This window comes from Mus musculus, chromosome 12 (assembly GCF_000001635.26).
Source record: "Mus musculus strain C57BL/6J chromosome 12, GRCm38.p6 C57BL/6J".
NCBI lineage: Eukaryota > Metazoa > Chordata > Mammalia > Rodentia > Muridae > Mus > Mus musculus.
This window is the reverse complement of record NC_000078.6, coordinates 90,184,919-90,212,560: the sequence shown is the minus strand read 5'-3', so window position 1 is coordinate 90,212,560 and position 27,642 is coordinate 90,184,919. Positions and strand designations below refer to the sequence as shown.

At 37.3% G+C, this 27,642-nt stretch overlaps 1 protein-coding gene across 51 annotated transcripts in view; it reads right to left on the bottom strand.

The window, feature by feature from the left end:
• Nucleotides 1-27,642, bottom strand: part of Nrxn3 (neurexin III) — a 1,612,235-nt gene that overhangs the window by 122,375 nt on the left and 1,462,218 nt on the right. For 40 of the 51 annotated variants that reach the window (XR_001780421.2, XR_001780422.2, XR_001780424.2 and 37 more), the window contains 2 exons: nt 13,325-13,414; nt 7,743-8,050 (listed from right to left, as the gene is read on the bottom strand). Coding sequence is in view for 46 of the 51 variants with exons in the window: in XM_006515534.2 (XP_006515597.1) it covers nt 7,743-8,050; nt 13,325-13,414 (398 nt within the window). In the remaining 5 variants the exon portion in view is untranslated. The remainder of the gene's footprint in view (nt 1-7,742; nt 8,051-13,324; nt 13,415-27,642) is intronic. The other 11 variants (XR_001780425.2, XR_381485.2, XM_006515551.2 and 8 more) reach the window with 1 other exon arrangement.

Below are 27,642 nucleotides of genomic sequence, written 5' to 3'. Positions count from 1 at the left end.
TTGAAAGCCTCAGCCTATACCTGCTAACAGACATGTGTACTCTTTAGAAGGGACCGATGAATTGTTGCCTGTTATTTCTTTCTAGCAACACTGATTATTACTCATTTTTAGTATATGCTGGATACTATTACAGGTAGAAAAGGCTAAATCTAGAGCACTGTGATAGGAGGTATGGCCAGAGTGACAGCAAGGGTAGCAACCACAGGGAACAGGGTAAGGACTCTGACTTTGTTCTTGGCTAAGTAGCCAGTTAGGTGATTGCAAAACCAACTATGATCCTTAATGGCCACATATGGGAATCTCAGAGCCAAACCAATACCCTCTTCTAGCTATTCAGGTACTTTTCAGCAAGATAGCATGTTATCAGTAGTTTGGGTGGGAAATCTATCCTACCAATCCTGTAATTCAATTAGACAGGCATCTCTTACCACTCCCATGAGAATATTTAAACTCCCGGACTCTCTGCTCTCAGGACCTCTTCAGAAGACCCCTTAGGACATTAGACATCTCTCTGGGGTGTGGCTGTCCCAGACCTTGAAAGTAGTATGTTAAAGGAAGAATAAAAAGAAACCATGCTCTGTTATCTTCCCTCAGCCATGTGTCCTGGCAATATATAAGTCTTTAAGACAAAGGCCTACCTATAGTATTTTTCCCCTTAAACTCTTTCTGCCTCCCTCTCTTCCCTCTCTGTCTCTCTTTATCTTCTCTGTCTTTCTCCTTGTGTTCCTCACTTTCATTTTCAACTGAACTTTCCAGAAAGAAGCCATCACTGGAGAATCTTACCAAGAAACAAGTAAATTGGAATCCAATCTCCTTCCCTCCACATTATTCTCAAAAAGGGAAAGGAGAGTATCTATATGAGGGCAAGCAGAACACAAGAGATATTTCCTGGCTGGCAGCTAAAGTCTAATTAGACTGACAAATCTTCAGCGCCTTCCCTAGCTATGAGGCTTGGCAGGAAAGCAAGGAGCCTGGAGCCACACATTATGTAAGGCTGTTAATCAATATTAGCTGAGCCCTGATCCTAAAAATAAACTTTCCCAGGGGTGGGGGGGGGGGTTATTGTCTAGTGGTAAAAGGAAGGGAGCAGAAACTGTGGACTCCTTAACTCATTTATATCAAGCCCACGGCAGTAGGGAAGAGAGAGAGAGAGAGAGAGAGAGAGAGAGAGAGAGAGGGAGGGAGAGGGAGAGAGAGAGAGAGAGAGAGAGAGAGAGAGAGAGAGAGAGAGAGAGAGAGAGAGAGAGAGAGAGAGAGAGAGAGAGAGAGAGAACAGACGGGAATAACTCTCCAGGCAAGTATAACCATTCTTGATACATGCTATGACCACAAGGCATTCCAGGCCTGGTACATTTATTTGACTTACATCCCAAACCGAGACCCACATATTATTCAAAGAATATGGAAATAGATGGTGACCTATCCTGGACCGCAAAAATCCTACTGATGATAGTGCACTGTAAATCTAAGTGCTATATGTTTTACTGAACAGTATGAAATGCCTGATCATTCATCATTTTGACCTACCTAAATTGCAATTTCATATACTTAAAACTAAAAGTTCCTCCATATGTTCTAACTAACCAACAGCTAAGCTGACCTCTACTCAAACATATGGGCATTTCTGGTAGACCTCTGTCTTCATTCTTGAGGCCATAAGAGGTCCAAGTTATGTTAGCCTTTGTGTGTATAGTCCAAACAGTGCTTGTATTAATGGAACCCTCAGAAGTGCTATGCTCAGTTAAGATACACGAGTCTGGGCGAGTCTTTTAGGTGGAGTTGGGATCCTAGTGTGAAATTCTTCAAGGAATGTGTATGAATCACTTCCCATGATCATATTTATTACACTCAATGTAACAAAAGGGAAGTCACACTTATCTCCCTTAGGCAGATAATGAAATCAATATCGAGAGAGGGGACTTACCTTAAGGCATAAGGTAAGTGAGTAGAAGCAAATGAGTCCTTACTCAAAAGCTCTGATGGCAAATCCCACCATCTTTATTTATCATAGTGAAATTCCACTCAGAATAGATGAAGTATAGGGGCAAGTCATTTTGTTTCAAGCCATCATTTCCAGTATTAAGTCTGAATGTGTTCCTAACCTGCCATAGACTAAAACGGAGGAGCCCAAAGAACGAATTTCCACATCCATACTATTGTAAAGTCTGAAAACTTAGAGTTCCTTTCCGGAACTTTCAGAGGTAGTTTCCATTCAATCATTGCTATTATGATGCTTGAGATAGATGCAATCTCATAGCCTTTCATCCCACCGTGTATCAGGTTACTTCCAATCCAGCCTGAGCATCATGACTTTTCTACCAATTATCTGGTGGTACACAGTCTGGCCAGTGTCAAGGTGACTTTGCCTAGGCCTAGGACACAAAAAGTAGGTTATGATCAGTTTCTTGCTAATAGCTTATAAACAATTCTAAATGGGGATTTGCACAGGACACAGTGAGCTCCTTTTCTGCTGATAACTACCCAGACTGGAGGCCAAAGATAAGAGAATTCACATTTATTTTTCTTTTTGCAACTATTTTCCTCTTGGCCTGTTCCTCTCTTCTGGGAACACACTGGCTGGAGAGACTAAAAGTAATAAGAGTGGTGAAAGACTCTAGCTGCTCACATTTTTCTTTAGTCCAGAATGGAGGCGAAGAACCTGGAATACAGACTGCAGTGAGATTTCCCATTTTAGGACCCGTCTCCTCAGTGTCCTTGTAGCTACACAGATGCACTGGAGTTGGTGAAGATTCTGCTTGGCACTGGGGGTCTGGTGGGGGGCAGGGGTGCAGTTTGATAGTAGAACTCTTGTCTAATTCAAGGAAAGCTCTGGGCAAGCTCTCTACCACTCCCACCACCCCAAAGGTTTTCATGTTATTTCTCTGGGTAATCCTAGATTATGGCCACAAATAATTCAGTTCACTCCAGTCCTCTGAGTACTCTCCCAGGTGTAGTGGGTGAGCTTCAAGCTAAAGTTCTTAAACCTGGGAACCTTGCAAGTCATATCTTTGACATACACCATAGCTCACAAGTCCTGGACTTTCTTCTTGCCCTGGTGCATCACTCCCTAAGGCCTCAGTTTATGACAATCTCATCTATGATAATGCCCCAATACATTCCATACACTACCCTCCCAATACACACCACTACTCAGGAGTTACACTGAGAGCCCTCTTGTCTTCTTGAGGCTATTGGCTCCATGATACAAGTAATCAAGATTTCTAATTTTGTTTGTAACCTTCCAAAATGTCTGCAAATTTGTTGGTTTCATGACATGGCATATTTTCTCAAGTCCACTGAACTCTAAAGTTGGTTTAATAAAATACAACAAAACTCCAAGATAGGCAATGAGATGCCAGAGGAGTCTATTCCTGATGTCATATACTTTTTGATTTTCCAGGATTAATTTTAGGGTCAAAATTCTACTTAGATTCTTCTGAAATATCTCACTCCCTGACCCAATATTTCTAACATCTGCTCAGAACTATAGCTACTAATATCAATGGAAGCAGTCCTTGCTTGCTCAGTAGATTATGTTTGACTTGCATGCCAAATATAATAATAATAATAATGATGATGATGATGATGATGATAATGATAACAAATTGGCAAAACACTGACATTCTGACTCTGAATCTTATATTTAGTGCAGTAGTTTTCTTGTTGACATGATAAAATAAAGTAAATTAAGGGATGAAGACTAGCTTTTGGCTCACAGCTCCAGTATATATCATCATGGGAAAGGCATGGCACCTAGAGAATGAGGCAGCTGGTCACAGTGTATCCACATTCAGTAGTTATGGGGAAAAGAATGCTTGTAGTCGACTTGCTGTCTCTTTTTGATTCATCCCAAGACTCCAGCTAAAGGAATGGTTCCACACATACTTAGGGTGTGTCTTTATACCAAAGCTAACCTAGAAAATCACCCACATATATCCCCAGAGACTTATTTCTGTCATCATACTAAATGTCACTAAGTATTCCCTGAAATTGGAAAAGGCCAGGAAACTTACAGCACAAATGGGCATAGTATAGACAACGCAAGCCTAGGTCAGGCCCAGGCTTTGAGAAGCTGGTGATTTCTGCTTTATGCCCAGTTCAATATGGTCTTGAGAGCGCAGAGAGCAACCACTTTCCTAAAGAAAGCCACTAGACCACAGCTGGTCCTGAGCGAACCCCTGCTGGATTAAATGGTGGAAGCAGAATTGCCTCCACCAAACCTACACCAATGTCTGACTCTGTGAATTATGATATCTAATGCCAAAGCTGGTTTTTAGCTGTAGAGTTAAGGTAAAATAAAATTGCTTTTTGCAATAGATAATTAAGTGTCCTGTGATCTATCCAGGATATCTGGGTCAAGCCCATCATATATTACAGTTATACCAATGGAAAACATACCCTGATGATTCTAGAAATAGAACATTATTGCAGTCATTATACTTCTGGACATTAAGTGGCTAAAGTATAGCAAATAAAGCTTGTCTGGTCTGACTTATACAGTGTCTGTTGAATACCTACTAAGTACAAGACTTTTATTGAAGATTATTATCTGCCCACCTAGTTTCTTAATGTGCACTTATAGCTGCTTTTTCACTCTTAAATTGAGAGGTGCATCTCGAGGCATTCTTTTTAATATAAGGTCGAGATCCATTACTTGGGCACAATAGCTGTGAGTAATTTAACGTAGTCCATTCCATTCACAAGCAATTCTGTACTCCTATCAGTAACAGACTGATCTATCACAGAGATCAAAGTACCAATTACTTCCAAAAGACTGGAGTATTGGAGAGCTGTATCAACTCAAAAATGACTTGTTCACATTCACACACAGTTAAGAGCAGCACTAAAAGCACTTTACAGTTTTCCTTTGATCTGATGTGAGCACTAGCCAAGGTCCATCAGCGATGAACTCCTCAAAGGAGGTTTTCCCGGCTAATGCTTTAGGAAAGAATCGGGGAATTTTATTTTGAATAGTGACATTTTTTTTATACTTGTGGTCACACATGCTTAATTGTTTTTCTCCTAGAAGTGTCTCATTTTAGGACAACCATGCTTTAATGATATTATCAAAGTGAAAAAGCAAAGAATGGAACACTGCTTGTAAAATGGGTCTGCACAGGATATCAGAGAGATGAAAACTGAATGATGGACTGGTGAGCATGGGATTTAATCTTTCCTATTTTCTTTTTTCTTTTTTTCTTTCTTTTTCTTCTTCCTTTTTTTCTTTTTTTGAAGTACTTCTCAGAGATCAAAGCTGCACGAGTCCTCTTTATCCAAGAAAATTGGCTGGGTCATACATTGCATATATTCGAAGCTACCTACTATCTAAGACTTGTCCTAAATTATTGGGTAGGTTTGATGCAATCTGTAGATGATACCTAGGCCAGAATTGGCTTGACTATGAAGTTTTTATATTTTCATAAAGCACGGGGCAACGTTCTTGTGGCTAATTAGCAAGAACAAAAGTACCTAAAATCTTTCCCCAATATTCACAATATGTCTCCTCAAGTTTCTCTTTACATAATCCTGGGGTCTCTGTATATTTCAGCCCGGGTCTAACCAATTCTGCTAAGCTCCTGGCTTTCATCCAAGAGTATGTATTTATGTACCCGTGAAAACAAGGACTGTCAACAGATTTATATCCCATCTTTATAGCCTGGCAGAAAGAAAACAGAGAAGCATGTAACGATGTAATCGGATTTTCACCAGCCTCTGAAAGAAAAGCAGCTCACAAGAGGAAAACTATTGGAGAGGGCTCTCGCTGGTGCTTACTTGCTCCAAGAGGCAACTCAGGCTTAGAGATAAATCAGTGCTAAGGTTTATGCACCTTGAAATCCATCCCTGTCCAGAAGCCCTTGGATCTCTTGGGTTGTAGAAAGAGTTTAGAAACTCAAACAATCTGCCCCCACTGCACCTCCATTTATATATTTGCTGTGAGAAGGAACAACCAAAGACAGAAAATTACCACAAACTGAGGCAATTCCCCAAATCCCTGTGTAGCATTAAATCCACTTGTGGTCAGTGAAAATTTGGTTCTAAAACAGACAAGCAGAATCAACCATTCCTATGGAGAAAAAAAAAAAACATTTGCTCTTCTGTTTCCCACAGAGTTAGCAGAATATACTCTGACAGAAATGAACCAGGTCTGCCAAGACCTGTGCAAACAGAACTATCCTTTTATGAACAGTAAACAGATCTATGCTTGAGCTATAGAAAGTCATAATAGAAATATATATTGCCTTTTATCTTCTTCTCAGTGAGTGGAGTGAGGTGTCAGGAGTTATTGCTGTAATATCAGCTGAGAAGTGCTATTTTTCTCTTTCAAGCATGTGCATAGGTATGCATGGAAGGGCAGCCATGGTTACAGGACCGCTCTGCTAGCTAGGTTCTTAGCAGCCTTTGGAAAAACATAAAATTGGCTGATAACATCATCAATACACATGGCTTCAAATTGTTCATAGGAATCATGAAAGAAGCTGTCTGGATTTCTACTCAAGCTCAAAAAAGTAAAAGTGAAATTAAAGGAAGACAACATATTTTTATACAATGAAGTCATGTAATTTAGAAAGATAAAAAAAAAGAAAACAAAAAAAACCCCAAAACACATGGGTGAGTTTTAATTAATGATTCACTCTAAGTTTATACTGTCCACTAGAATGGATGGAAAGGGAACATCAGGAGCTACTGAGCTCCTGGATCACATGTAAAAACTGAGAAGCAGAAGAGACAAGGACTGGTATGTTGATTTTTACAAACAGCTAACTAGAGTAGGGATAATTTCCCCCACAAGCATTGGCATGCCTTCTTTGATGCCAAACCACTTAAGGCTAATAACTCGATTAACCTCCTGTTCCCTACTAACTAGATTTATGAACTTCCCAGAGAGGCAGCTAAGTAGTAAGCTTTTGCTTATATTTATATAATTACTTTCAAGTGAAAAAAAAAATGCCTTACCATGAAAACCAAGAACATGGTAGGGGAGTGGGGGTGGGTGGGTAAGGGGGACTTTTGGTATAGCATTGGAAATGTAAATGAGCTAAATACCTAATTAAAAAAAAAAAAAAAAAAAAAAAAAAAAAAGAAAACCAAGAACATTTTGCCTAGCCAAATGAAACTTTTACATTTTCTAATAAAATCAGTATATTAGTCAAATAAAGTAAAAAAAAAAAAAAAGACTCCAAAATGACAAGTCATTAATTAGGACTTGATGTCAAACATAAAGACTATTATTCACAAGGAGTGGTTGAGCTTCTAGTTTAAATTGTCCTTGATTTAATGATACCCATTGACCTTAATAATGTGCAGTTCATGTTCTACTAAAGCTATCTGGAAAATGTGAATAGAATTGAACCAGGGTATAGTCTTAATTATGATAACAAATGTTCATTTCTCCCTTCCAACTTTCTGTTAATCGAAAAGAAAAGGTAATGTAAGAAGAGGAGAGGGATGTCTTGTAATAAAAGTAAGGTCCATTGCTCATTTTGAATAATAGCTTTCCCATTTCAGTGACAAATGGAAAGGATAACAAGAGTTATCTCATGAGCTCATGAGTGCCACAAGGTTTCCCTAATTTGCTCAGTCTTTGCTTGCTCTTTCTCTAGTCTTAGTTCTCATTACCATGAGCATCTTCATCCTTCCTTCAAAGGCAGTAGTTCAAAGTCACTAACTACCTAGAATACTGATCACAGCATTATTGTTGAATAGTCAAGAAAGAAGAACAAAATCGCAGAAGAAAGGTTTACCTGAATGCTGGCTGTAGAGCGGTTCTTTCGGGTGGTGGTCGTAGCCATGGTGGTGGTGGTTTCCATGACGGTGGTAGACATTTCAGGTGGCATGGACGTTGTCTGTGTTGTTCCTGAGACTGATGGGACTTCTCCCACTAGCCGGACACTTCCATTGATTTTAATATTAGGGTTGTTCTCAGCTGCCATGTTCAGTACTTTCAAACCATCATAATAGAGCCCAGAGAGTTGACCTTGGAAGAGACGTCCTTTGTCCTTTCCTCCGATGGCTATTTGCGCCTGGGTGTTGAAGATGGTTAGCTGCCGGCCTAGTGGATTAGGTGGAGGAAATACTATTATTTCTATACATTTCTGCTCCTTCCCTTACCTATTTTGTATGGAGCAAGCACCTAAACAGGCTTCCTTGAACAATAGAGGTAGATCAAATGTATAAGAAAAATTCACTACTGGAATTGGTGAGTAACATTTCATGGTAATTACCTCTTCCGCTGTCTAGCTAGAGAGCCTAAGTTACCAGGATAACTAAGTCTTTTTCTTATTCAAAGGAGGAAGACATCTTAGTTTAAATATGAGCAGTGTTCCAGTCTCCTGACACATATAATCAAGGATAACAGAAACATTTAGTTCTGATCATGACAAGAATGAACCACATTTGCCTAGTGTTCTAATTTAAGCTACAAATTAATGTAATGGCAACAGAAAAGAATGATGTGCAGCAAACAAAACTCAATGAGGTGACTGAGAACATTGAGTTTAAAAATTAGGTTCAGTAATTAAATTAAATTTACTGAAATTAAACTGCAATTAAGAGGCTCAGATTCATGGCGTACTTATAAAAATGGACACTCTGGTCACCAGAAACAGAGTTTTCCCACAAACCATCATAGCGAGTAATATTCTATCGGCATTTGCTATTTAACACCATACTAATAGATGGATAATTTGGAGGCAGGAATGATAAGTTAATAGATTATTCTCTAAGATGGGAGAGTAATTAGGCATTGACAAAGTTCCTAGAATAAGAATGGGAATGCGAATGAGGGAATCCTAAAATGGTTTTTTAAGAGGATAAGGGGAGAATAATCAGGATATATTTTAAGGGAAAGATGGGTAATGACAAAGAAAACAAAATGTAAAACCCATTGAATGATGTAGGGACATGGTAATAGGTTGCAAAATGCCAATAGTTAATCTTATTTCAAGGTTTTTTGTTGTTGTTGTTTTGGGTTTTTTTTTTTTTTTAAATTGTGGGCAAAAAAAAAAAAAAAAAAAAGGTGATCAGAAAAAAATCATGGCAGAACAATTTAGAATGTAGCATTCAACTAACTAGCCTTATTCTCCATGATTTCAACTTATGTTTTTAAATTCAAACTAGGTCTTTGCCATGAGTGGAAAGCAGCATTTAGAACCTCATTATAATTTGTCATGACAGCAACATGCTATGGCCTTCCGTCATGTTTTCTCTTTAGATTAATTCCATCTGCTTTCCCATATGGAGTTGAAAGAAAGAAAAGAAACCTATTCTTGGAATTAAACACATCTGTCCTGAATCAACAGAGCCACTAATTTCTCATCTAATCACCTGGATTATTTTAGGTGTAAATAAGTATAAACTACTTTTTGTTACGCACGCCATGCTTTCTCTCTAAAAACCCCACCGAACAGAGGTATGCTGTGGGGTTTGGCTTCTCAACTTCTATCACTAGTACAATCAGCTCTAATTTGCATAATGTACCGCTAGCCTTGGATTTCTGGAATTTAGTGTAGATATACCCTCTCAGTGAAAACTACTGGAAGGTGTGAAGAAGAGAAAAGAGAAAGAGCATATGGTCACGGTGTACTCTTTAGCCGTGTCAACTTTACTCGCTGGGAAAGTCTTAAGGGTTATTATTTGAGTGAGTTATAAATAATATTGCTCTTCTATTAGTCTGGGGAACTTTCTTAGGGTGGAAATGATCCACACTTCATAAGAATCTTAGAACCATACCTGGTTCATATTTTAGTGATAACAGAATTCTCCAGTTCCTAGGGATGTACTCAATTCATTGATATTTTTCAATAAATCTCCTCAGTGTCCTGTGAGTTGGCACCATTTGACAGTTGCATAATTTTGCTCTTGTTCTCCTCACATGAGTTGCAACATGTTCAGTGCACAGTGGTGCAGGGCAATGGGCTAGAGGTCATATTTCTTTCTTTGGGAGCGATACACTTACTTCAATAGAACTAGGATAATAGATGTACAGAATAATTTTTTGCCTATCTTCATATCACCTTTTTTAGGAGCTTAACATACTGATTTAGAATAAGCTGTTTAGTGGAAGATTTCTTGGGTATAATGTTAGCATCTTAAACTAGAAAGCCCCCATGCAAGGTGTACAACTGTTGCCCATTTATAATGCTCTCTCTCTTTTAATCTTTCATCTCTTCCTTCCTCCCTCTTTCTTTTCTATGTAAGCCAGCAATGGTGATTAGTTAATGGCTGAGTAGCCTTGATTAGACGTAGAAGATTTTATGTTCTAATATCCTTGGACTGTTTCATAATGCCAATCTCTTATAATGGTCCTCATCTTACTTTCCCAGAAAGATTCATTCTGCCAATACTTAAAAAATGAGAAGCGGTCGGAGAAAATTGAAATTCAAACTGCAATAGACTGACTGGAAATGATGGATTGCCTTCATTCTCTTTGTTATAGTCCACTCCATAAAGTGGCCATTGCTTATTCAAGAATGACTGAAGAATGAGGAAAGGCATGCCATAGTTGAGGCTGTTAGATTGAAATGTTGCTTTATTTTTTTGTTATCATTGCTTTACAAGGGAGACTCTACCGATCAATTCTTAGGGCCAACACACTGGTGAGTGAGACAGAGAAGGACTATCCAAGTTTCAATTCATGCCACAGGAAGAGTTTGGGTTTCTGTTAGCTTGTTTGCATGGTTAGGTCTTTTTCCTTTGGTTTTACAGCCTTCTCCTAGTCCTCTGCACTTTGCCTACACAGTTCAGGCCAGAGCTAGAAATCACTTGGGGAAGAGAGCACTCTGTTTCCTCCCATGTCTTCCTGTCAGTGTCTCATTTTTCTTTAGATGCACAGGAGATCAGAAACAACAGAAAACGTTCCAGTACTCTCTCTTTATGAAGAATGCACAGAACTAACTGGAGAAAGTTTTTGTTTTTATTATTTGCCCAAGATGTCTCAAAATCAATATATCAGATATCATTCTTATTGTTGTAATTCACAATGATTAATATCTTTATAAGAAAAATATGTGTACATATGAATAAATGTGTATTATAAGTACATATACGCATATAATTTTGGAGTATGACGCTCTTTCTATTGAAATTAATATGAAATTTGATGATAACAGCAAAACAAACAGGCTTTGCATCATGTAACTGTTTCATTTTAGATTCACATCCTTTTGGAAGTCATTTTAACATCAAGTTCACATAGGCTTAAATTAAATCTGTGCACGTCTCTAGTCAGTGTTGCACAAAGACTAATTAATTAAATCTCAGAATACCCTGGGGGAATAAGCAGCATTATTTCTCCTCTCCTCATATGGGAAATCTGAGATACAAGGAGGTTAAGTGGGTTGTCTAAGGTCAGAAAGTCCGTCAATAGTCGACAGAGCCAGCAAACCGACTTGGTAATGCTCTCTTCCCCAGTGGCAGAAAGAACTCCAAAAAAGACACCCCATGTGTTTCAGAAGGCACTGGTCTAACCTTCCTTTTATTTATTTACTCCTTATACCCATCTTCACAAACAAGGTCTTCCAGTGCAAATTTCCATTCTATTTGCAAATGAAGTTAGCTAGATAGAGGAAGAGGTAAAGAAAATAGATGCTACTCACCCAAGTTACATAAAGAGCAATTTCAGGGAAAACAGTAGAGATGGTAATCTCAGTTTCCCAGTGTTTTGTCCAATAATATACATACATACATACATACATACATACATACATACATATGTATCTAATAAAGAAGCCAAGATACACCCATCCATACCACCTAAACCACCCTTTTTCTCCCAGCACTAGACATGTGTGTATGAGGGCTTCCTTTTTCCATGAAAGGCAGCTTATAACGCAGCTATCAGAAAGAAAACTAAAAGCTTACTAACCGCTTTATAATGGTTTGTACAAATGAAAATGCCTGGCATGCTATTAAACTTAGACTTCAAAAGGCAATGGAATAAAATAAAACATTATTAACATAAAATTAAAAGAAACACAAAAGTTCTCTCAGGCACATGAGACTCAGACATGCATCTTGTTCTCTGTTTTAAAAGTGAGGCAATCATTGTCTTTAACGTTAAAGGGACTTTATGAGCTGTTGATTACTAATCAAAATTATTTGCTTTTTAGAGTTATTCTTAATTTATTTTTAATTAGGCCACATATGTTGAAAATAGGGCATGCAGTTAAGATTCAGTAAGGATTTTCCATGTCTAAACATCTGAAGCACACACAGGGGTCCTTCATTTCTTTATTTGTAGATTATGTAGTATCTCCAACTACTCCTCATACATAACTCAATCAAATCTCTGCAACATGTAAGGGGTTCTTTGAGGCCTTGAAATAAATGTTAGATTATACTGCCTCAAGGAAGAACAGAACCCCTAACTTTCTTAAAGATTAAGAGAATTTTCCTAATGGAAAAGCAAGTGTGTTTCTAGTAAGCAAAAGAAACCACACAGAAAATTCTGCGAGGGTTTATAATTGCTGCCTTCTTGAAGTCAGAGTGGTTGTTCCTGTCAGCAAATCCCAACATGTTGTTTGGATTTTCACAAGACTTTTCCCTTATCAACTCATTGTCTTAACAACTTACACTTCGTTGCATAAAACATCCTCTGAATGCACCAGGGTATCACACCAGCAAAGTGTGAAAAGGGTTTGTTTAGCTTTAGTTTCCTGAAGCAACTGGAAAGTAATTAAGTTTGCCTAGAAACTTAGCCTCTGACAGTTTGAATTTAGAGGAAAAAAATGTGTTCTTTCTCATTCCTTTCATTGTTTAAAAACAAATGTTCATACACACTGCTTCCTTTATAACATTTGTTTTAAGCACTTTAAGTTACAGGAGTTGATCTTAGACTTTTTGAGTTGACTTGATGTAGTTTGTTTTGTTTCGGTTGGTTGGTTGGTGGGTTAACCATGCTATAGATAGCAAAGCCAAAACAGACTCAAGATACAAGTTTAACAAGTTCTTTTGAAAATTCTTTAGAAAGCTTTGGTGAGAGGTAATTTAAAACAAATTAACAAATAATGTCATGCAGTGGTTAAATTGCCATAATCCATTTCTTTCTTTCTTTTTCTTTTAAAATAGTTTCCTGGAAATTCCTTGGTTGTGGCTGCCATGTTGACAGCAGGCTAGATGTTAGTCCCTTTAACTGTGTTTTAATGGCGATGTATTATTGCATGATTTATCAACATATGGCAGGTGGAAGCTGACACAAATTATAATGAAAATTAAAACAGTCATTTATGCAGCAGGCGATTATCATTTAAGGAACATTTATTTGCAGGCTTTAAAAATGAGGGTTTAGAATCAAATGATTTTAGAATGAAAGTTTAACGACCGTTACCTTTTTCCTGCAGCCACTCCTCTACGGGCCGGTTATATTTGAAGGGGATTTTCTGTTTTACCATTTGGAGGCGTTCATTATCAGTGTTGCCTTTAAAGTTTAAAAAACAGCTTAAAGAACAATCTGAAAAGTCAATAGGTCATTAAAGAAAAAACATCCTAGGTGTTCAGTTTGTTTTATGAAGAGTTTTAGAGATAGATATCAATTTATTGTTAGTAGAGGTGGAGCTGAATTCACCCTGCCCTTGAATGACAGGTTGGAGGTCGGATTGATCTCAACTATGCAGTGCTCCATCACATGTTGGTCACGTGATTTTGGGATATAGATCAGTAAGCAGTCAGGCTATTTACAGAAATCTCTACTTTTTAAACTCCTCCTCGTCCTTTTTTCTCTCATCTACCATGGAGCTGGTGACAGTGAGGCTCAATATCTAATCTTTCAACATTTCTCCTACCACCCAATCTCACAATGCAAAGGGAATAATCAGAACCTCATCCATGCAGATGCTACTCTTTTTCTGATGGGTTCCTTTCGGGAGCACGGGGCTGTACACTTGGTGTTACTCTCAAGCATCTGTCCTCGCTCTGTATTCTAGAGAAAAAAAAAGGTGCCAGAGAAGATGATCAAACCCCTGCTATCCAAGGAAGATTGGCCAAGAGACAGTTCTAGGGTTTGGTTACATGTTTTTGCTTGTTTGCTTGGTGGGTCAGTTGCTTGATTTGGGTGCATGAGATAAGACTGACTGTCGTCTAGGTTAGCTTTAAGTCAGAGTAATTCTCTTGCCTTGGCCTCTAGAGCTTGAACTAAAGGGAGATTTCTTACTCCAAAAGGGAACCCTAGTAGTGAAATAACTAGATGAAACTGGCAGATTAGAACATGGGGCACCGTAGACCTCTATCTTTTTGTTGTTGTTATTGTTGTTGCTGGACATTTTAAAGAGATGGGATCTACAAGGAACATAACTAAAGGCAAAGGAAGTTATACCATTATAGAACATTTCTAGCTTTTGAGCATTTATACTTCATTATTGCTAGAATATGCTGACTCGACAGTTCATTCCACCACTAATCCCCCTTCTATGAAAGGGTCTTCCAGACCAAGCATCCATTCACAAAACCTGTGAAGACTATTGCTTGTGGGCATGAAATATTCAATTAGTTTCAGGCTCAAACATTGTGTTTTAACTACTGGTATGCCCTCTCTTCATTCGGGAACTGTTATTACCACTCTTGGGTGGTTTGTCTAATTAGGAGAAACTTGGAGAGTGCTGGTGTGGAGACACACCCCTAATGAATATGCCTCAAATAACAACATAATGAAGGCATGCTTTTGGAACTGTTCTAGCTCATCAGCCAACTGCACGTTGATTTAGGAAGAACCAGTACACTTTAATTCATCATGTTTGATTCAGAGGCCTGTGTTAAAACTTAGGAAACTCTACTTCAAATTACTAATATTTTAAAAAGGAAGCAAAAATCTTTAAAAACAAAAAAAAAAAAACAAAAAAACAAAACAACAGATGGCTGAGGATTAAATTACAGAGAAGTCCAGAAGCTAGAGTGAATAGTAGGTTGTAGTATAGCCTCAGACCAAGTAAATAGAAGCAACCCATCGCATTTCAATCACAGAGTCATTGCATGGCACCAGTTACCACTGGCTGAGAACTGTGACAATGAGGACCTGCTCTGAGGGGCTTAGTAGGAGAAGGTTGAAGAAAGAAAGTGAATAGCAATGTTGGTAGATGGTGATTCCCCATAGACTTCTCTGATGAAAACATTATTCTGAAAATCCGAGTAATCCTTACTGCCTTGGGATTGGTTTTTTTCTGCCAGTGGCTCATGAGAAGCAACATGGATCTGCTTCCAGCCCACAGTGAAGATCTCTAGCTGCCTACATAAATTATAACGTATCGACATATCAATGGGCTGTCAGAACCCATTGGAGGCTTTCTTATCCAGCAGCCTTAGGGCCTTGGGTCCTAGACCTAGAACCAGCAATAAACAAAAACTTACTGATGAATAATGTAGAAAAGAGGAAAAATAAACAGTCCTGGACTCTAATGGATAGTTTAAGTTTTTTTTTTAAAGTGTAGTAGCATGAAGAATAGGAGACAATAAGCAAGAGGAAAAATCAAGAAAGAGGGCCGTTTCTTGCTGTCTCTATATGGCCATAGTTAAGGATGTTGGTTTAACTGGTCATGCAGCTCCAGTTACTGATCGTGGTGATATTTGTTCTTGGAGGACCAGTATACTTTGTATTTTATTAATGAAAAAAATTAGATAATTCTTAAATGTTTCATATAAATGGAGTACTTTTCTGAAAAAAATCATATGCCTGATTGTTAATTCTACTCAGCAGGTGGCATATAATGTGGACTTCTAGAGGACAATGAGATGCCATATCGAGGAATGGCAATTGAATTATGCAGAATTCACCTTCAATAAATTTTGCTGCATTGGGTATTTTTTATTTATGGTTATTGTTGACAACTTTGATAAAGACAGTGATGACTTGCATTGTACTCCCTATAATGAATTAGTAAAGGCAAAAATAAATATAAAATGGGAAGTCTTACTAATATGCTGGGCCAATACAGAAATAACTAAAGGTCCAAATTGCCAGGGTCATCTAGACAACAAAGTTAATCAATTTAGGTTATATTTATTTGTTTTCTGTAAATATACAGGGTCCCCCTGGTTTTCCCAAAGAGCCAGATATCCATAATTCATCCTCTTTTAAATATAAACTAGTGTAGGAAATCATTTATGGACATAGTAGGGGGGGGGGAGGAAGCTGTTCTGTAAACAATGGAGAAAAGCACAGCTGGAATCAATCTCTGACCTTTCTGAAAATATAGACAGTCCATTCTTCTCCACCTCAGCTTTAAAGACATTTAGAAGCATGGTTTAAGTCTTGGACACCAGACTAATACCATCTGGCACCAAGGATAGTGATCTAGCATGCTGTTAAAAGTCATGAAAGACAGAAGTCAATTTGGAAAACCACATTGGTTTAAGTCACCACATTAACATTGTTCTTAGTCTCTTTTCATGTTCTTGTTGGCTTTTATTTTAATTTGTCTAAAGCACTAGTAATCTCTGTTTTAGAAACATGTGCAAGTGAATGAGTTCATTTGCCCCGAGCCCCATTCTAGAGGTTGAAGGAAGGGCATATATTCTTTATTATAAGAATTCATACAGAGGACTATTCTGAAAGCTGCACAAACCACTTTAAATCCATATACACTCTTATTAAATACACAATGACATTAAGCTGTACATTTCATATAACAGCTAGCATGGACACTTAAAGAGTATAATTAATTACTCAATAAAAATAATGCTATACTCAGGATAGAATGGCCTTATGAACAGTAAGTCATAATTTCCTTCAAATAAAGCATAAGAATTACTGATTTGACAGAAACATCAGTTATTACCACACAGAGTGACTCATAAATTGAATAGGGAGCTCTTATAATAAGTACTTAAGTTAATTATATGAATTGGACTTCTACATAGAATGAAAATTTTAGAGAAACAAATAGCCATGTTTTAGTCTACTTGAAGTAGAATATGTACATGTTTATTCTCTGACACTCTTGACAAGTTATTGAAATTTTATATAATTGGTTTTCTACAGTCTACTAGCACTATTATCAACTAGTACCACTTCTGGAGACGTTCAGAATATGCACTGTGAAATTATAACATTGAGAAGAGCAGAAGGCTCTGAGTTGAACTCACCAAAGGCCAACTGGTTCATACACACAACACTGACCATTCTGTAGAACTACCTCACCGTTTACCCTTCCCACTGAACTTTCTGAGGGTCAAAGTGTCTAAGTAATATAAACAGTAAAATAAGGTAAACAGTATCTCTTTAAAATCTCTTGATCTTCACTAATCACCACCACAGAATAAAACCATCCGGCAACTGGAGAACTGAATGAACACAAGAAGAAAATTCTTGCATAGAACAAAAGGCAACATCTCTAACACCACAGTCCAAGATACTGTACTAGGAGATATATATGTGTGTGTATGTATATATATATATATATATATATATATATATATATATATATATATACTAGATTTATTGAGGACAATAATGTTAACATAACTTCCCTCTCATCCAAAGGAAGCACACTGGTTCTATGGTTTGTTCCCATGTTGTTCATGCTATCAGCTGTCACTAGAAAGATGAGTATATCCCGTTTGGTCTCACTAAGGTTATCACTCAAAGAACACCTAATAATAAGACAAGTAAAGCATTCTAAATATCCTCCTGAATATCCAGCTGTTGCTGTTTATATGTCTACATTTTCTAAAATATATTTAGCTAATTCCTTTTCCAAAGCAAAGTGGGTTTCTAAAAACCACTGAATGCAAAAGAGCAATTCAGGCCCTGACAAATGTGATTTCTTCCTCCAGCCACAGGTAATGATGATGTAGTGCCACCAAGTTGAGGAAGAGCAGCTTAAAGGTTCTGGCAATTTGCACCAGGCTGGCAGAAAATGCTTTTCTGCAAGCCGACTATTAATACCATCTGAAGTGTTGTCAAGCATGCGGCCACGCTAATAGGAATAACTGTAGCAACATTCATCTGGATGAAATTAATGCCAGAGGTATTTTTGCATTTTGTTTTGAGCTACAGAATCAGGACAGAAAAGTTTTCATTGTTGCTCTGTCAACACACACACACACACACACACACACACACACAGAGAGAGAGAGAGAGAGAGAGAGAGAGAGAGAGAGAGAGAGAGAGAGAGAGAAGAGTCTATTGACTAGCTGGATACTGAGGTCTATGGACAAGGGCTGGTAGCAAAAGAAAATCAATGCCAGCAGCTCAAGTTCATAGGTTCTTGCCAGGCCTCTGTCCCCAAGGAACACTCTGTGAGTTTCAAAGCAACTATATAACACTGAAGAAAAGGTGCCCTGAGTGTGGCTTTAGCCATGTTCGTGGAGCTTTCCCAAAACAGCTTTCTTAGAGTTAGATAGGGAAGTGTACTCCCCAAAGAACATCAAGAATGTTCAATCACTTGTAAGGAATGGATGGACCTCAACACAGAGCTAACATGTTATATTTATAAAGTGCTTTTCAACCAAAGAGCTCAGAATGCAATTACAAACTCCATCTCATTAATCCTCATGACAGGACACACCTTTAGGCTGCAGGAAACGGAACTATTTGTATGTCGTGGACTTTGATCCTTTAGGGTGTCAAGACAAAGAAATTAATCTTCTAAAACAGAAAACTCATCAAGTGGAGAAAGTGATTTAAAGACCCAGAGCACATGGGCATTATTAAGTAAGGAGTTTTTGGACATCCACTTAACTAGTTCCTTCAGCCTGGGGGACTTACTTTTCCTAATGAACAAGATAGATAGAAGTGTGGTCACCATACAGACCTCGGCATGACTGACAGAACTCACTTCTTCATATGACATGCCATTTTCTTCCTTTGCAAAAGAAGTTGAACTGTTTAGGCAAAGGTGGTATTCTATATCTAGCTCGTTAAGTGGCCCTGTTCCTATTCCTTCCTGTCTGTTGTTGGCTGAAAACACACTTTTCATGCACATACTTTAACACTGAATGATTCTTTCAAATCCTAAAAGTATATGTATGGGGGGGGGCACGTTTTATTGGACAATTATGGTGCTGAAGACACTCTGATGCAATCAATAAGACATACATCATCATTTACGCTCCTTTCTCCACCTTTTCAGCTCATATCTTCTAAACTTTCTTCCAAGTTTATGAATTTAACAAGATTATTTGGAACCATGTTGGAACCATGTTGGATTAATACAATGAAGTTTAGATGATGGCAACATCTTCCTTCCCTCCCATGGTCAAAGAGAATGTTTTGAAGGAATTTGATTGGAGTTTTTTTTTTTTTTTTCAGTATTGTCATGCTCTGTATCATTAACTTATTATAGAAAAGCCAATCATAAAGTTGGCATGCTATATAAATTAATGAAATATATGCTGGTAGACTCTCTGAATTTGCATCTCTCTTTTCTAGAAAATGTATGCATTCCCATGTGTGTAAATTTTGGTTTCTTTTATTTTTCTTTTAAAGAGTTATTTATTTTATGTATATGAGTACACTGTAGCTATCTTCAGACACACTAGAAAAGGGCATCAGATCCCATTACAGATGGTTGTGAGCCACCATATGGTTGCTGGGAATTGAACTCAGGACCTTTGGAAAAGCAGTCAGTGCTCATAACCACTGAGCCATGTCTTCAACCCAAATTTTGGTTTCTTTACATATAAAATGTTATTTTTGTAATAACTATAACATGAATTTGTTTGGAGAATTAACTGAGGGATTTTATGGGAAGCACTTAGCAAACTGTGTACCAGACAAATCATAGAAGTAGAGGTATTTTAGATTACATTGCTCAGCTTTCTGCCACTATAATGAAATATCTGATGATATTAATTCAAACATGGAGAAGTTATACTTTGACTCATCCTTTTAGAATTGCAATCCAAGCTTAGAGGATCCCATTTGCTTTGGGGTGTTGAAGAAACATCAGTAGACTATGTTGAAGCAAAATTGCTCCCTTTACTAACTAGGAAACAAAGAGGAAGCCTAGATGTCATTGTCCCCATCATACCCTTGGTGATCTAAGTATCTTTCATAACTTTTGTTAATTGTTGGTACCATTTGTTAATTTTTGGTATTAATTCCTAAGTGCATAAAGTCCTAGTTACAAACCCCTTACTTGTGCTTATATGTTGTGGTGTGCTCAGTATTTGTTTCTTCTAGAACTTTCAGAGTTTCAAGTTCAGCATGGAGGTCGTTGATTCACTTGGAGTAGATCTTAGTACATGGTGAATGATAAAAATTGAATTTTACTTTCCACAAGTGGATACCCAATTTCCTCAACACCATTTTGAAGATGATTTTTTTTTCTTAAAGTGTGTGCTTTGGCAGTTTTTGTTTGGTTGTGTTTGTGCCAGTACCATGCTCTTTTTACTAATTTTAAATCAAATATGCTCATCTCTATTGCATTTTTTTTCCTCAGGATGCTTCAAGCTAAAAATATCTTAATGGTTCCCCCTGCCTCTAATGTGGGCATCGTGAATACTAAACATTTAACATATAGGACTTTGGGAACATTCAAGATCCAAACTGTAATGTAGACAGACCTTCCTTAAAGTCCAAGCCCACGAGTGAATATAGATGCTGCTGTATTTATCACGGAGTTATATTACCATAAGCACATTATAAGTCAAGTTTAACATATATTTAATATAACTCAGCTATATACTCTAGAATTTTTATTATCACCCCCCACATTATCATACATCTAACTTATAACTACCACTGCGTGCCTCAGCCACTATCAGGATAGAGTACCTTACTATACATTTCTAATCTATACAAAGATTAAAATTCAAAGCATGTGTGCTATTGAATGTGTATTGCTTTCATAACACCATAAAGCTAAACAAAAACTATAAGTTGGAATGCCCTAAGTCTAGAACCAGCTACATAGTACCCTTAGGATCTAAATGTCACTGTTTCTACTCCATTCATGATCCACCTGTGACCTGCTAAAGGTACAGGTGTGCACTGTCTAAACAACCACTATTCGATGTTTTCCTTATTAACAATAGAAGCCCATAGCAGCCCCCAGTTGAATTGCCTCCCCTAAATGTTAGTAAATCTTGTATCTATTCAATGCACGTTTTGAACTTCAAAGTAGGACTTTAATTACATTTCAGTAAATTTATTTTCTTTTTTATTTTATAACAGCCTTCAAACTGATAAGAAAATGTTTACCTCTGGGTTTCTTTTGGTTTTTATAGGAAGTATTTCTCTTAGCTTTATGTCATCAGCAAAATTTAATAAGCCTATCTTTTGTACATTTATTTTAGTCACTGAAAATGTTTGCAAAGTAGGAAGATTGCAGTGTAGCTTTATTAACGTCTACAAATTCATTGCAATTTGTAAATTGCCTTGCAATTTCTGAGTCGAGGTTTGATTTTCAAAACTTAGAAGTAAGCTGAACTGAAGACGTGAATCATTTAAGGGAACTTTTTCTGGTGTGTATTGGTGTTTTGCCTGCATATATGTCTGTGTGAGGGTGATGAATCCCCTAGAGCTGGAGTTATAATCAGTTTTCAACTGCCAGGAGGTGATGGGAATTGAACTTGGGTCCTCTAGAAGAGAAGACACTGCTCTTAACTGCTGAGCCATCTCCCCAGCTCTATAGACCTGATCCTAAGGAGTGGGACGTGGTAGAAACACGAACAATGTTTGCACTTAGTAGTTAAGTCATAAAAGGTGTAGAGATTCTTTGTTTCTCAGATAGTCCCTAAAAGGAGGCTAAAGCCAGAGAGACACTTAAGAAGGTTTATAAAGAGATGGACAAGTTATGGAATTGAGGTAGTGAGGACAGCCAGGTAGAAAGAAACAGCCAGACAAATGCAATTAAACAAGCTCCCTGTCCCTGTGAATGTGAGCAACCAGTAACACAGCTAATCTCCCCCATACAGGTACATCTCCAGGTGACCAGTGGAAAGTTTGACTACAACTGATCAGACATTTAAGCTCATGAGAGACACTTGCCTAAGCTGTAACCGAAGCCTGACATATAGAAACCATGATGTAATAAATGCTACTTTTATTATTTGTGCTTTCTCCCAAATGAAGTGAAGTGTTTTGCCACACTTTGAAGGTCATTAGAGAAGTAATAAACATCAAAGAGATTTCCTCCCCACTTTCCTTATGTTGTCCAGTTCAGGAAGAAATTCCTGAACCACTATGCATATGAGTTTATAACATTCCCACTGTCTTTCCATTTGCTAAATTCACCAAGAACACATTCATACTAGTTTGTTATTGTGATGTATTTTCATGAGCCCATGTTAGTCCTCAGACAGTGTTAGGTTCTTTCTTATCAACTCTTTTTAATCAAATGAAACTTGATAATTTGTGGATATGACTCCCAAGTTTAAGAGATCCATCTTTTTATATAATGTAAGATTTAGGACATTTTTCTAGTACTATTTTCTATTTTAATTTTTCTCCTACTCATTATTTTTAAGTGAATATAGAAATGGCTTAGAATATATGTTCCTTGGGTCTGTTGGTTACTTACCTGAGATATAAAAACTCAATCTCTTTGAAAAACGTGTGTTGCTATTTTCTTACTTTCCGTAGAACTGCAAGTTAAGATTTCTTATTTCTATTGCTGGCGTTATTCTTTACAGTCTAATGACATTAAAAATGTGTATATAGGAAATGGTGTGTTCATGTTACCATGATGTTCTCTCTTGAAAGAGTTCTGTTCAACTTTCGAATTAATCGCAAAGTAGTTTCTGAGACTCTTGAAAATCTATAAACATTTACAAAAATGTACCATTTTTTACTTGAGAGAAGACAATAGTTATTGTAAGGTTATAGAGTCTTCAAAGACTATCTGTGAAACATAATTTTCCTGATTTGTTGTTTCTCATAGTTCTGCGTCATTGGAATTTGGAACTTGGAGACTAGCCTAGGTAAGCATCAGAGACCATATTCTGAATACTGTCTCTCCTCATGGAGTTATTAATTAAGAAACAGTATATTTGCCTATTTTTTTAGGATGATACTATTTCTACGACTTCAGAGTGATCAAGTTAACAGTCATAATTCACTTAACATAATATTCAAAGGTCAGCTGAATATACATTATAATGTAGGCTAAGAATCAAAATATTCTAGTGAAGGAGTCACCCCAGGGAATGCAGTAGCTTAGTACATCTTGAATTCGTACAATGCCTCATTAACTCTACTTGGAAGATTCATTCAAATTGATTTGTTTGTGAGATTGCAGTATGGCCTCAAATCTGGCTACAAACAAAGAATAATTATAAACAATGTATTTAATTCAGAGAAATACCTGGAGAATGTTTGGATTATTGTAAAGATTGTTTTTTAAAAATTAACCGTCCTTTTAAAAAGAGAAGAATGGAAGATGAAAGGAAAGACAAAGGAAGAGACTATATGCTGTATAATAGTAACAACAAATTTAATAAATGGTACTGATTTATGATACACACCCCAAAATGCAAATGAACTTTTTGAAATGATCCAAAGAAAATACAGACATAAATTATTAAAATGGCCATGTAATTTCCTTTAAAAACAATTTAATTCAAGGAAGGATGATTAAATACACTAAGAAAATGAAGAAAGAAAAGAAAAATTAACAAAGACCTATGATATAGTATGAGAAACAAAGGTTAACTTCAAAATACCAGTTGTTAAAGAAGAGAATAGATAGAGTTAGGAGGTGGCACAGATAGTAAAGCATTTTTGATGCCAGAGTAGAGCAAAACACACACACACACATACACAGAGAGAGAGAAAGAGAGAGAGAGAGAGAGAGAGACAGAGACAGAGACAGAGACAGACAGAGACAGAGACAGAGACAGACAGAGACAGACAGAGGGAGGTGTGAGAGAGACAGAGAGAGACAGAATTCCTCACCAAAATTTGCTAATTTCTAACTTTAGTTAGAGACCAGTTTGCAAGAATGAGAGGAGACATTTTAGGAGGAAAACATGACTACAGCAATCAGGCCCTTTCTCTTCCAGGGCTTACAATAAAAAAAGCATTTAACTGCTCATTCCAGTGTTTGTTTACTTGGACTTTTTGAAATGGCCGTGTCTTATTCCTCCCTTAAGCAGTTGAGTCTACCTAGGGTTCTAGGCTGGCTGTTAGACTCATTAGCATATGGCCCATTAACAAAGATGATGTGAAGGGAAGACTGAACATACTTGGGGGGGGGGTGCTCACCCCTCCTCCTGCCACATGCAGCCACCTAAACTGCTCCTCCAACTCAATAATCCCAGATGAATCCTAACCACTATATAACAAACCCATCAAAACTGTGGCCTTGATCTTATCCTGAAGCTGGGAGAAGAGAGCCAAAGACAGACAACTGAGCTTCTTTCCAGTATTTCTGGCTTTGCCCTGCCCTTTTTCACTTGAAAAATTGATATGATTATCAGACAAGAGGAAGTAGGTGCTTCAAGTTGATTTTCAAATGAATGGCACAATATTTATTATACCTATCAGAGAATGAATCTTTGTACTGTGGTAGAAAAGAGTGTCATAATACATGCCACAGATCTTGAGATTCTTTTCTATTCAAAAAATGGTGGATCTCATACCTTGGCCTAGATGTGAGTTAAAACAAAACAAGACAAAACAACAACAACAACAACAACAACAACAACAACAACAACAACAACAAAACCCCACTATCTTGGGTGTAGAACAGTTGCAATCTGGGCCAATGTCTCCTTCCCACCATGTTTACCTATCTCACAGCTTCACTTACATATGTTTTCAATAACTTGTAATATGGCCACACACATACTGGGAAAAAGGTTCTCATCTCCTTCATATTTCAAACTATAAATAAATACATTTTCTTTTACCAATTAGTTTCCTAATTTCTTTGGAACAAAGGGAAATGGAGGTAGTAGGTTTGAGTCTTATGTGCCTTATGAGTCACAGAAATACAAAACAACAAACAACATACAGAAAACTAGAAATGATAGTCTAGAACTAAACTGAACCCTTGAATCTGTGAACTGTTTACTTGATGTAGAGAACAAAAAACTCTCTTACACAAAGGTTGTCACCAAGGCCCTATAGGAAGCAGAAAGCATCTTAGGCTCTGCCTCTGGAGTTTGGAAAGAAGTTTAGAATGCAGAGCCATGGATGAAGACTTGGTATGGAAGCACAGACCTGGGTCCTTGCTACATAACTTTAGCATGTGCCTCTTTCTGAGGAAAGAATGACCAAATCCAAGATGTGATGCAATAATACAGCCCCTGAAGAGAAAGGTGAGGCCATAGAGGGAAAATGGAAGGAATGTCAAGAAGAATGGATATTTCTCCATTTCTCTAAGAAGGGGCAGACCCTAGTTAACCTCTTCTCATCATTATTTGAATGAAGAGTGGACACTTTACTAAAAAGAGTAGGATGCATTCTGACTGCCTGGCACTGTGATCCCTACCAATGCCTGTGACTTGCCACTAATGGCTCCACAGGGTTACTACAAGTTCACACACTCTTTGTCTGAACAAACTTAGCTTTTACTTCCATCCTTCAGCCTAACTTTTAGAAAGTAATCTTAAATGAACAATTTATGTTACATTAGGATATGAATAATTGCTGGTCTGGGATTATTCACTCCAACCTTTTCTATCAATGAACAATATTCAAAACAAAACCTTTAAAGGAAAAGCTAGGGAAAAGGAGTTCCATCCTTCAACCTAGGCTGTTAAAAAGCAGCCTTAAGCACTAGTGTTTTATAGTTTATAGTTTAGCAAAAAGCAGCCCCTGTAAGTGCATTTCCCTAGGAATTAAGAACCAGTATCAGAATGACATACCTTAGCATATGAATGATAGGTAGGCTCCAGAAAACAAAAAACATCAAAACCATCAGGATCAGAATGAAGACTGAAGTGTTGAAGAAGAGGAAGAACAACTAACATTGTTTAATGTTCTGAATAACATTGAGATACATACACTTGTCAGTCATTAGAAGTACAGCATGACTTATGTCATGGCTTGAGGATTAGAGTCTATCGTGTGTGTGATGCCTTGTATAACAATATTTTAACATTAGGGGTTTTATAAATAATTTTAGGGACATAGCTGATGATAGACTCAAAATGATTCATAAATTTACAATATTTATTTATGTCACAGTGCCCATTATATTGCTTGTGGTAGGTGTGCATTTTGTCCTTTTCTTTTACAAATATCTTTAATTATGTGCAATTGTGTGTTTGCAAGGCAGGGGATGAGTAAATGAGTCCAGAAACTTACAGAGGGCAGCAAAGGGTGTCAGGACTTACAGGCCATTACAAACAACCGGAAATGGGTAATGGAAACCAAACTCTAGTCTTCTGCAAGAGCAGTACAACGCTTTTGCTCACTGACTCATCTCCCCAGCCCTCACGTTTTCTTATAAAACCAATGGACATACTAAAAAGCAAGTGCTGTAAAATATTATTCTCAATCTACTTCCATAATTTGCAATACACCATAACATCACTTACTGATGGATCTTAAGTATGACAGGACATGCATATCACTGACAATCTCTGATCCCTCAAAAGTTAGGTGTCTGTCATCCAACAAACTATTAAATTATATAACTTAAAAGGTTCTGCGACAATTAAGATTCTTATATATTTGAAATGTGTGAATTTCGGGCATATCAGTAAAATATAAATACCCTGCCCTCTCTTAGTCATTTGCAATATTAAATATATGGTACTAAATCTTGGCAATCTAAGAAACACATCTAAAGTTATTTCAAACCAAAGCTCTTTTTTATATATTCACTAGAAACTCGGCACTTCCTAAAAAGTTATACAAAATAAATAATCATGGTTTAAAGAAATAATTCAGAATAATTTCAACTGACATTCCTAATCAAACAGACTTTGAGAAAATTAAAGCCTAAGAAATCAGACAGATCTATTCTCTCAGCAGAAAAAAAAGGACAAATTATATCATCTATAACATTTCAAATTAGACTGATAAAATTAGCCTATACTGTACAGAAATTTCTGAACCAACTAGGGAAATGTATCAGGTGACCTAGTATTTTTACCACCCTAATTACTAGGTTCCTTTGAATTTCACTCTTTTAGAGACCTGCTTTTATCTTTGCAGTAATGATCCAAGACATTAAAATCAGGCTTTTGAGTGACTCAATTTGCCTTCTTGGGTTCACACAGTATCTATTGATGTTCCATGCTGTCTTGTCAGATAGCACTTACAACATTAGTGAGGTTAGGGTGTAATTAGGGAAAGATGTGACAAGTGAAGGGAAACCATGCAGTTCTCTTGGTTTCAAGATTTGAATTCTGATTATTCAGCCAAGAAGAATTATTTCAATTCTACTAGAATCCTTCCAAAGGGTTTAGACTTCTGAACAAGGTTTGAAATATCCCATCAAACCCAAGGATGCTGTCTAAAGACTGATGAATGCAACTCAGGAGAAACAAGACAGCAAGAAATGAACAACGTCACTCATATCATTCTGTCCTTGGAAATATTTGGCTTCAGTGCTGATCAGAAACAGCTGGAGTTATGTACTCTTTTACTGCAGAAAGATTAGGGAGGAAGATGTGCTTGAATAAGTGGTTGGTACTGCTTGTATTCAGCTACGGAGAATGAAAGCGAGACTAGAGTTTCCTAGAAAGGTATGGGATCAGGATTGGCCAGGGCTTATAGAACATGTGCTGTAGCACCTGGCTCAGTTCAGTTGACTTATT